The sequence below is a fragment of the Rhinolophus sinicus genome, linkage group LG04 (assembly GCF_036562045.2).
Source record: "Rhinolophus sinicus isolate RSC01 linkage group LG04, ASM3656204v1, whole genome shotgun sequence".
Classification (NCBI taxonomy): domain Eukaryota; kingdom Metazoa; phylum Chordata; class Mammalia; order Chiroptera; family Rhinolophidae; genus Rhinolophus; species Rhinolophus sinicus.
This window is the reverse complement of record NC_133754.1, coordinates 188,772,333-188,783,526: the sequence shown is the minus strand read 5'-3', so window position 1 is coordinate 188,783,526 and position 11,194 is coordinate 188,772,333. Positions and strand designations below refer to the sequence as shown.

At 61.4% G+C, this 11,194-nt stretch overlaps 1 protein-coding gene across 1 annotated transcript; it reads right to left on the bottom strand.

Moving 5' to 3' along the window:
* Positions 1-1,149: 1,149 nt before the first annotated feature.
* Positions 1,150-11,093, bottom strand: NELFB (negative elongation factor complex member B). Its single transcript, XM_019756819.2, has 13 exons — positions 10,589-11,093; positions 10,078-10,241; positions 9,756-9,855; positions 9,162-9,392; positions 6,902-7,087; positions 6,078-6,190; positions 5,496-5,598; positions 5,166-5,261; positions 4,897-5,039; positions 4,705-4,811; positions 2,338-2,479; positions 2,154-2,262; positions 1,150-2,032 (listed from the first exon to the last, which is right to left on the bottom strand). Exons 1-13 carry the CDS (start codon positions 10,688-10,690, stop codon positions 1,886-1,888), a joined length of 1,743 nt encoding a protein of 580 aa, XP_019612378.2. The 5' UTR covers positions 10,691-11,093; the 3' UTR covers positions 1,150-1,885.
* Between the last annotated feature and the right edge of the window lie 101 nt (positions 11,094-11,194).

The following is an 11,194-nucleotide window of genomic DNA, read 5'->3' as shown; positions in this document are numbered from 1 at the left end:
TTCCTGCACTTTCCCCATGTCCAGGTATGAAGGGGCCCCAGGACCAACCCCACCACACCCCGTACCCGACTCTGGGCATCCCCTCCCACCCATGGCCTGAAATTGTCCTGCCGGTGTCTTCAACCTCTTCTCTGCAGACCTTTCAACTTACTGCTCCCCACCCCCAGCCCCTCAGGGACTGCGTCTCCCAAACTCCTCTCCTTCCTGACCCCCACCGTGGACACCCATCCTCCCTCACCTCCCAACAGTGCTTGCTCAGGGTCACCATCCCTCCTGCAGCTCTGCTCCTGTCCTGTCTGGGTCTTCCTGTTCCTCAACCCCTAAGGCTGCTGACCTCCAACGACTGTGCCCCCGCACCTCGCCCACCGTCCCACCATGCCAACAGCTGCAGCCCCCACCCCCCACCTCCAGCCTGTGCTTGCAACTCACACCCTCCACTGTCATCCCCCAGGGCCTCTAGTCCCCCGTCCTCATCTGGCCTGGAGGAGTCCAGTGTGCTGACCTGTCCATCTTGACCACAAGCCTCAGGTGGGTTCCATGGCCGAGTTCCTTCCTCACCTCTCTCCTCGGCCCCACCTCTGCCCCGTCCTGCTTCCCAGTCCAGGACCTGACTCCCTGCTACCTGGAGAAAACGGAAGCAACCAGAAGAGGACCCCAGCATCTGGCCCCCCAGACCTGCCTCCCTGAGAAGTCCCTGCTCTGAAAGCAGCGCCTGTGCCCTGGCCCCGCCCCCTTTTCACTCACTGTGTCATTCCCATCAGTACACAAGCATGGATTTCTTTTATTTGTTTAAAAGTTCCTTGTGACCACCTCTCACATCTTTGCTTGCCTGTCCCATCTGCAGGGGTCTCCAGTCCCTCCCCCACACCTGCAGGGCTACACCTGTCAAGGTCACAGTGACCTCTGCGGAGCCTGACACTCAGCCATGTCCTGCTGGTGATGAGCCCTGAGGCCTGCCCAGACCTGTCTGCATCCAATCTGTTGGCCTCCAGCGGCCTTGAGGACAAGGTAGCTGTTCTCAGACCTTCCCATCCCTGACGTCCATCCCAGACAGGGCTGGGCATCCAGACTGTGGCCCACAAAGACGGAAATGCCCCTAAGAGGGTGCTGGTCTGCGCTGCTCCAACCCCGGCAGCACACAAGTGGCTGTTGGATTTGCCAAAACGTCATTTATTTACATGTGCGAGTCTCACCATACGCAACAGCTGGCCCTCACCTGGCCAGGCAGTGCAGCTGAGCCAGGGGCACAGCACTCCCAGGGTAAACTGAGGCAGCAGGTGGGTGCTGCTGGCCCGGGTAGGAGCAGCAGCCTGCCTGTGGGTCCTGGTGCAACACATCGCCTACTGTCCAGCACTCACATCCTCGGTGGGAGCCAGGCTGACCCAACCAGGGCTGCCAATAACAGCCCGTGCACCCACTTTCCCACAGGTCTCAGCGCCCTGCTTTCTCCCCTCAGAAAACGGGGGGCTTTTCCTCATTCCGACTACTGCCTGGCTGTTTCCCCCACAGCAGTGGAAATCCATCCTGCCAAACAGGAAGAGCAATCTCTCCACAGCTTGGGGGAGAGGGCCAGGCCAGGCCAGGCATGGCGGGCCTCGAGCAGGGACTGCACTCCATGGACCTGGCCAGGGGTCCGCGAGGAGCAGGGACAAGGTCTTGTTCACACGGATGGTCATGGCGGGTTGAGGCACTGAGGAAGGTGCCTTGCCATGGGTCAATTGGGGTCTCAGCTCAGCCCACCACCTGTCCCCAGAAGTAGTCAATCTGCCACCAGCAGACGTGGGGCCGCAGCCAAGTCAGGTGCAGGGAACCTCTTCTCCTGGCTAATCAGGGCCGGGGCTGCACCAGGGACCTAGCCCTTTCCCCAGTAGCTCCAGGGGTGGCATCAGAGCCCAGCCGGGGCGGGCACGGTGGGCAGTGGCAGCTCGAGGGCCGGGGTCTCTGCAGCCTGGGCTGGGCTGGGCTTCCGATGGTCCAGCTGCTCCAGTTTCTCACCGAGCTGGGAGTAAAGCTCCTTCACTGCCTCTCCGCTCTGTGGGGCAGGCACATAGGTGGGGGCGGGTCCTGTGGCTACTTGGAGAATGTCCACACACACACACAGGGGACTAGGCAGCATGCAGCACGCCCCAAGGTGAGAACAGGGTGGCACGCACCTGGCCAGTGGGCTCCAGCGCCTTCTGCAGGGCCTGCAGCCTGGACGGCGCCACACGGTGGTGCAGGTGGAGCAGGAGCCGCAGTGTGTGCCGCTGCACATTCTCCTTCCTGGAAGAGGCCACAGCTGCTACAGGCCCCAGCCCGCTGCCAGGCCCCACCCCACCCCACACCCAGCCTGCGGACCTCGGGGAGGCAGTGAGGAGGAAGCCCTCGAAGAGGATGCTGCAGAAGTCATCCAGGGCAAACTCGTCGGCCAGCAGCGCCAGGTTCCCCGTGAGCAGGTGGAGAAAGATGTCACCAAAGGCCAGGTCACTGAAGGTTTCCACTGCAGGCACAGCAGGCGTCAGCTTGCCCACTGCCCCACACCCCTGCCCCCGGACCTGGGAGGCAAGGGGGGACCACAATGCAGCACTTCTGAGGATGGTGCTCGCTTCTCCTGAGAACCAGAACCGGGGCCTGGACATGCGAGGCAAACAGTGGGAGCTGGCAGGGGCGGGGACCTGGGCCAGCACGAGGGTCCAGGGAAGGGATGGGAGCCCATCACACATGACTCTGCCCAGTGGCTAAGGGGCTTTGTGTTAAGCAAACTCCAGAAGAGAGAGACCTAAACAGACCGGCAACTAGAGGAAAACCAGGAAAGTGGCAGCAAGTCAGCCCCGACTGCTTCCTCAACCGTCCAGAGGAAAAAGAGCAAAACAAAATGGTCCTCCTTTGACACCACGGACACCAAAACTCGAGAGAGACTGCAAAAGTAACTACCCGTGACTCTGGCAGCCAGTGGAAGGTAGCTGGCCCCAGAGGATGCACACTAGCCACGCCGGCTGTGGCGGCTGCTCCAGAAATGCCAACAGGTCCAGCTGACGCTACCCGAGCCCAGGGAGCTTCACTGTCTCCGGGAGACCAGTCGTACCGGATGTACCGGAGCGCCCCTCACACGTCTGACCAGAGTCACTATGCCAGCAAAGTCTCCACGGGGAACAAATGCCCTGGTCCCCCCAACTAGTCCCTTGTAACCCTACAGACCACAAGACCTGAGAGGCAACAAGGAAACGCACGGTGAAGCGAGGCCCTTGTTAGACTCCTGATCTGAACAAAAATGTATGTGACAATCGGGGAAAGGTGGCCCCTGCACTGGAACATGGATCTGACGTGCTCACAGGCTGCAGTCATGGTTTTAGGAACTTCCTTCTGTCACCGACACCTGCTCCATTGTTCATAGCTGGTGTGCAGGGACTGTGGAACTGACGTCCAGACCATCACGAGGGGCCAGATGGACATACACAGCGGGCAGGGGGCTTCGCCGTATTGTGTTCTTCTGACTTCATAAAAAATCCCCACAGTAAAAAATTTGAAAATAAACGAGAGAATTTGTAAATTCGACATCTGTTCTTATGAGAAGCACTGATAATGTGGACAAACGAACATGTCCCTCCTGGCGGAGCTGAGACCCACACCTGCCCAGGGGCACTGATGTGCCCGCTGCAGCAGGACATCCGTCTCTAGCCGACTATGAGGAGAGACACAGAAACAAAGGGCACTGAAATAGACAGAAAGAATGATGCAAACCAAGTCACTTATAACTGTTTCTGTATGTGTCCAAACAGGCAGAACACCGGCCCGGAGATACGTCCACCTCTGGACCCAGAAGCCGTGACCATGCCACCTTCTGTGTTAAGGGACCCGAGATGGGAGATGGCCTGCATGACCTGGTGGTCCTGGCATCAGAAGTGTCCTTCTGAGAGGGAGGCAGGTGCAGGAAGGCCAGAGTCAGAGAGACAGACACGAGGACAGGAGGAGCTGGAAGGAGGAACCGTGGGGATGCAGGAAAGGGCCACAAGCCAAGGATGCAGGCAGCTCCTCACAGTAGGAGGAGACACGCATCGCGTGGAGCCTCCAGAAAGCACCAGCCCTGCCCACACCTCGACTTCAGCCCTGGCACACTGACGTCAGACACTCACTTCACTCTGGACGGGAAGGGGAGTTGGTGTCGTTGGGTTAGACGGTGGCTGGGTATAAACACCCACAAACAGACAGCTTCCTCCACACGGACAAGTCGGGAAAATAACACACACTTCACCATCACACCCACCAATGACCTAGACACACACTTAGCAAGAAATGCATGATGTCTTTACAAAGAAGCGGCAACACCACAAGACCTGAGCCAGTAAAAGACTGTGGGCCCCTGGGCGCAGTGGGAAGGCCAGGCTCCCAGAAGCCCCTTCTCCCCGACTCAATCTGCAGCTTCCTCTTGAAGGAGTCCACTCAGACCTCTCTCTTCTTCCTAGCTTGCAGCAACCGGCCCTGACCCCATCCTCCCGCCTCTCAGGGGCGCTCTCCCAATGTCTGAGCACTTGACAGGCTGCACACCCCTCGCCAGTTAGGATTAAGTTAAGGTGGCTCTTCCACTGCTGTGGAAAGAACGTCAACAAACGGTGACGAGAACGGGGGGCATCTGTGAAAGCACGAAGCTGACCTCTTCTCACTTCTGTACCAAAACCACCTCCAGAAGACACACACTCAGCAGTGGACCAGGCGGCGCGCACTCACCGAGCCCCGGCAGCAGGCGCAGCAGCGCGTTCTTGTTCCTCTGCTTGGCGACGTGTAGCACGTAGTACAGCCCCACCTCACAGGCCATGCGCTGCTCCTGCAGGAACCTGCCCGGCGAGGACGCTCAGCGAGGAGCGCTGGCCTCCGGCCTCCCAGGGAGCCCACAGGGTGCCCCCCGCCCCTCACGCATACTTAGTGAACGTCTCCGGCAGCATGTTGGGGTACGTGGCCGGAGCCCTGTCCTCGGCAGGCAGCTTCTGGTCCACGTTGAAGGTGTGGTCGTCCACCACCAGGGCCATGAGCGTGGGCAGGAACCTGGTGATGAGCTCCACCTCCTAGGGTGGAGGCCCCAGAGCGTCTCCACCTGTGCCACGCTCATCCCGCCCCGCGCCACCTTCCTGATGCCCGGCCCCAAGCCCTTGCAGGAAAGGCGTGGACAGGCTCCCCGCCACATCCGTTACCATCTTGGGCTCCTTGAAGACCTGGCTGTCGATCATGTCCCAGGCACCCTGGCCCAGAGCCAGCAGCCTGAGCAGCAGGAGGAGGTCGGGGCTGTCCTGCAGAGGAACGGGACCTCAGCGCCTGCTCACCGGAGCCGCTCTCACCCCCCACCTCCCCACCCCCTGGATCCATGCTCAGCAGGGTCCTGGTGCTGTGGCTTTGCTTCGACTCCAGGCACTATGTGCACGTGGGGTGTGTGTGCTCTTGCCGGGGCATCACAGCCCTGGCTGCCAGTGGTCCACATCCACGTGCCCATCCAGAAGGCAGTGCGGCCAGCCGAGGGCACTCACCCTGGGCAGCATCTCCTGACCGACCAGCTCCTGCAGGTGCCTGACGGTGCTCAGTGACAGGGTGTTGATGGCGAAGGGGTCACACAGGATCATGGACAGGTCCCTGCAGAGATGAGCCCACAGTACTAACACAGGAAGGTCCTGGCCTGGGTGGCGTCGGCCACAGGCTGGGCTGCCTCAGCCGCAGACCCAGAGAGATGGCCCCTCCACACAGGGAGAGCCCACTCTACCCTGGACCCCTTCCAAAGAAAAGCTCAGTTTGAAACTTGTACTTTACTCAAAAACCTGAGAAGTTTGAAAGCTCCTAGTTAAGGTCCCATTTGGTTCTGAAAATCTGACCCAGACTCTGTACTTAGCCAGGGTCCCACAGAGACAACTACAGGGAGAACTGGGCACAGCGGGTCCCTCCTCAGCAGATGGGCAGGCCCCAGAGGCTGCAGAGCAGAACCCTGCCCAGGGGACAGCTGTAGTCAGGTCTCAGCCATGGACACGGGGTGCCAGGCAGTTGTAAAACGTGCTGGAATATGAACACCCCCCTGAACACAGTGTGCTCATCTGGACGCCTGTGGACAGGACCCTCACCCCAAGACTTGCTCTTGACCCTTCTTCACTCCGTCCAGAAAGCCCTGCAGCTCCCGGGCCCTCTTGCTGTCCACGAACCGCTCACGGATGCAGGCGTCCAGGCACCAGGTAAACTGTGGGAAGCACAGTTTCCCTGCTCACTCCTGCTCGGCCTCACCTCTCGGGCCACCCAAGGCTTAGGCAGGTGTCAGGACCACCGCGTCACACGGCCAAGGCCTGGCTCAGTGCCAGGATCTGTGCCAGGGACAGGGTGGCGCAAATGCAGAAAGGCTCAAGGGCCTGACAGGAGGAGGCTATCTGTGTTTGGTTCTAAAAGGGGCCTCTCTGGCAGCCCTCCCCACCCCCGTGGGGGTGGGCGCTGCAGTCTCAAAGCGTGACACCACACAACCCCCAGGAGGTGACACGGTGGTGGCTGCACAGCGTCCGTGCTGGGGACGAGGGCTGTGAGAAAGCCCGGTCCTGCAGCATGGCGCTCGCCAAGAGCAGCCCTAGGGGAGCTGGCGTGGAGAGTGGCGGGGGCGAGGGCGGGGGCGTCAGGAGGTCCTGGAGAGCCCGGAGGAAGATGGAGAAGCCAGAGGGGCTGCGGGGCCTAGCCGGCTGGAGCAGAGCAATAACGGAGCGGGCAGGTGAGCGTGTGTGGCCGTGGATGACCCAGTCCCCAGCCGAGTGGACAGAGGTGGAGGAGCAGGCGCATACTAGGCAGCCAGGTGGGTGGGCAGTCAGAGCCCAGGTACCAGGACCACCCCATCCATGGGGAGGCGAGACAGAAGCCAAGAAGAGACCAGAGGGAGGGGGACAGGGCCTGGCCAGGGCCGGGGCGCCACCTTGTGGCAGGGGTCCACGGAGCAGATGTCGCTAACATCCAGGTCGTGCAGGGACATGAGCAGCTCGGCCCGCAGAGTGCAGTAGTGCACATTCCGCGTGCGCAGGAAGAGGGTCCGCAGGAACTGCAGCACCATGTCGTACAGCTTCACGTTCTTCCCCACCATCTGCGTCAGCTTCTGCACCACCTGTGGGCGGGAGTCCCGGCCACGGTGTCACTCACGGCTGCAGACACAGGCAGCCACCGCATCATACATGGCCCAGACACACACAAGCATGCAGACACACAGGGCGGCGCAGACACACACGGCCACGGTATCACACAGCGCCCCTGCCGTTCACCCTTCCTGCTTTGAGCTGAAAGTCTTCTCTCACCCAACACCGGCTCTGTGGCAGGTGGCAGCGTTGCTAGTTTCTAACGAGGTGGAGCCCACGTGAGGCCCACAGCTTCCCTGAAAGACCACCAGCCTGTGACCCTGGACTCCACCAGAGCCGCTAGCAGGTCTGACCCTGCTCACCCAGCCAGCTGACATCGGGAGACTCAGGACCAGTCGAGGACACGCAGCGACCACTGTGCTCAGTGCACGATCAACGTTTCACTGCCATCCTCTTGGGCCCAGGCTGCCGGGCTCCCCATCTTCTCCAACAGCTTGAGGCCCTCGGCTGCGCACCCATCTCCAGCGTCTGCATTCCTCCCTCTGCAAGGGTCACCACCCCGCACCTACCCCCACTCAGGACCCAGACAACAGGAGGGGCTGTGCCCGCTGCTCACTGGCCATCAACAGGAGCTGAATCTCAGCCCACTGATGTGAAGGACACAGGGCAACCTGGGTGGTGGATATTGCAGCAGCCCAACAGGCATCAGACTGGACGCAACAAGTGGAGAGAACGGCAGGGGTGGCAGGAGCAGTAACGACCCAACAGGCCACTTTAAGAGCCCCTGCCGAGGACACACAGGCCTTGGGGACCCCGACGAAGAGGAGAGCCGGGGACGTGACCCAAGTCTCAGCACCTGCATACTGGGCACCTCTGTGCCAACAACAGCTAACACGTACCAGCCCTGACCATGACCCAGGCCTGCCTTGCACGCGAACAAGAGGGCACAGCTCAGGGATACGGCTCACAGGTGGCCCGGCACACAACTATGGCTCAGCAGCTGAAGCACAGCCGAGGACCACAGGGCGATGCGTTAACGGGCTGCCACCTTCTCCTCTAGCAGGAATTCAGACCACACAGCAGGAAGGACCTGGGCCCCCAACAGGACCTTGGCTTGGAGTGTGAAGAAGGAACAGGAGCCCACAGGCAGACCACAGCCTAAGGCCAGGCTCCCCCAAGACGAGCTGGAAGACAAAGACGGCAGAGCAGAGACACACTGCTCGGGCCAGTATGGAAGCGGGGCTGTGACCAGCCGCCAGACGTTTAGGAGAAAACGTGAGGCCGGATCCTACCTCACACCAAACACGCAAAACTCCAAATGAAAACTGAGTATGAAAGAAGACAAAAAACACAAAACACCACTCAGCCAGTATCTGGCTACTTGTCACCATCACATCTCCCCTGGATGCGCAGTTATTATAGAACCAGGTCAGGCCCAGTGATCCCCACCTGACTGGGAAAGGCCTGTCAGCACAGTGGCCTCCAGCCCTCCCAACTGCACCCCTACCCCACTTGCCTACTTGCTCTAGGCTCTGGCCATACCAGCCTCGTCGCCCCGGACACTCCACCCACCCTGGCCTGCCCTTCCTCACACCCTGACCTGGCTCCCCTTCCTCACTCCCACCTCCGCCCCACCCAGCCCTGCCTTGCTTCCAATACGATCTCCACTCTCCACAGCCCTTGTCCACACCTCAAGCTCAGTCACTGACAAGTGACATTCACTACATAGTGTCTGCCCCCAGGAGACCTCAGTGCCCCACGCAAGCACCCTGAACTCCAGGGTCGCTGAAGGGTCCCAGCACCTATGGCAGGGAGTGGGCAGTCAAGAAATGTTTGTCCAAGCAACTAACGAGTCAAACGTAAATACAGAAGAAACTTCCCAGAGCTGAGAGAAGACACGCTGAGCTTCACTGAAAAGCTGGCCAAGTGGCAGAGCACCGAGGATGTGAAATCCAAAAGACCCACACCCGGGCACAGTGTGGCAAGCCCCTTACCAGCCATGGCACAAGCCTGCTGTTCCAGGAGCAGAACCACCCAGGTCAGGGTGGGGAAGGGGCTGGCCAGGTGGCCCCTCCATCTGGCCACCTGCTCGCGGCCCAGCCTCACCTCGCCCTGGCGCCTGGCTTTGGGGGACGGGCTGAAGAAGTTGTGCAGCACGGAAAGCTCTGTGCTGAAGAGCGCACCCTCCTTCTCCAGAATGTACTGCTTCAGCAGCGGGGACACCTCGTCACCGAAGAGTGCCTGGTTGTCCTGCCAGATCTGCCGCTTCACCTCCACAGCGCAGGCCCGGTACAGCTCCTTGTCAGCCATGACCAGCTTCAGCTTCTTCTCGGGAACCTACACGACCCACAGGCACCCGTGAGCAGCGCCTATGCCCAGGGTCTACCTCAAGATGGGCCAGAGACCACCTCAAACCCAACCCCAGATGAAAGGAGCACCTGTGGCTGGCCCCCAGGCCCTGGGAGGCACAGGCAGCCGTGCTAAACACACACAGCTCCTACCCAGAAGGGCCCACACCCCACCTCGCACGCCAAGCTTCGGTTTCCACGGGGCTCGTCAGGAAAAGCCGAGAGACAACGTGCCTCCGAGCTGCCCTTGCTTGGGCAGCCAGCTCAGGAAACCTCCCCAGATCCAACCCGACGCCTGGACCAAGCGAGAGCCTGGGCACGAGTCCCCTGGGCACCAGGCCACCACTCTTACCTTGGGCAAGTGTTTCATGACACACATCACCACTGGCTGCAAGGACGGCATCTTCACCAGAGAAAAACTCTTCTCCAGAAGGTCTTCCAGTTTCTTGTACCTGGAAAGACTCACATGACTGAGAAAGCTGCACAGGACCCAGTCAGAAGCAGCTGCCTGCCTGTCCCCAGACAGAAGATGGCTAAACAAACAAGTCTCCACAGGCAAGACACCTGGGGAAGAGGCTCTGTTTTCGGGTAGGGATGTGTGGCCAAGGGAACAGTGAGCACTAAGCCAGTGCCCAGCCTGAGAAAAGGGCTGCACATAACACCTGCCCACCCACCTTTCCTCAGCCTTCCCCTCGGATGCAATGGCCGACACGCGCTCCAGCAGCTTGTCCCGCAGCTCGTCAAACACGGACTGGTGGAACTCCAGCCGGGGCGTCCCGTGCAGGTCCAGGAAGGGCAAAGCCGACTGCAGGGAAGGCAGCAGCACGCCATTCTCTGTCTGAGGAAGCAGAGGGTCAGCGTGGGGCCAATTTTGCTTACTTGGGGCGGGGGGAGCGAGGCTAAAACAGAACCCTCAGCCACAGCCATGTCTGGCCAGGCACTTCGGGTGCCCTGAACACAAACGGATGCAGCTGCAAGGCTGTTCCCAGCAGCGCTGGCTGTAACTGCAAAAACTGGAAGCCACCCAGATGTCCGTCAATGGGGCACTAAGTCAGGACACCCGGTTCCTCCATCCCGGGGAAGAGACGCAGCGTTTGGAGGGAGAGAAACGTGCCCACTTCCCACGCGACCCCGCCCCCTGCCTGACTCACGCTCCAACGGCCCGGCCTCCGCACCCCGCCCCACCTGGAACTGCTCGATGGCCTTGAGCGGCTCAGTGCAGTTGGTGAGCGTCTCCTTCAGGTCCTCGCCGTTGGCCACGCCCAGATCCTGCAGCCCCGCGAACATGGCCGAGGCCCCGGCCCGGCTCGGCGCCCCATCCCCGCCGCGCTCCGCCGGCGCCGCCGCGGCCGCCGCAGGCCCGCCGGCAGTCCGCTCGCCCGGGCCGCGAGGGCCGCCTGAGCTCCTCTCCCCGGCTCCCTCCAGTTCGACCAGGGCCTGCAGGCAGCGAGGCTCCGCAGCGATCGCGGCCGCCCACTTCCGCCCCGCACGCCCGGGTCAGCCTGCCAACCCGGAAACGCCGCCGCCGCGCAGTGGTTCCTGGGAGCTGCGCCGCGCCAGGCTGAGCGGCTGCGCGGGAGAAAAGCGTCCAGATAGAGCGCGAACCACCAGCGCGGCTCCGCCCCCAGGTCGCGCTCCATCCGCGGGCCACGCCCGGCCCGGCCTCCCTCCCTCCCGCCTGGCGGCTGTCTGGGCCCAGCCAGGTTTGCAGCCCACCCCCGTCTCTGGCCTTCTCCTCTGTAGACGCAGAAGAACCCACGCCGGGGCCGGTGGGGGCAGAGGGCGGGCTGT

Excerpts from the sequence above, each read along its gene's own strand:
- NELFB (XM_019756819.2), bottom strand. The coding sequence starts at position 10,690 with ATGTTCGCGGGGCTGCAGGATCTGGGCGTGGCCAACGGCGAGGACCTG. Across the intron at positions 10,242-10,588 it reads AGGCCATCGAGCAGTTCCAG|ACAGAGAATGGCGTGCTGCT; the intron begins GTGGGGCGGGGT and ends CTGCTTCCTCAG. Across the intron at positions 6,191-6,901 it reads CCGTGGACCCCTGCCACAAG|TTTACCTGGTGCCTGGACGC; the intron begins GTGGCGCCCCGG and ends TGCTTCCCACAG.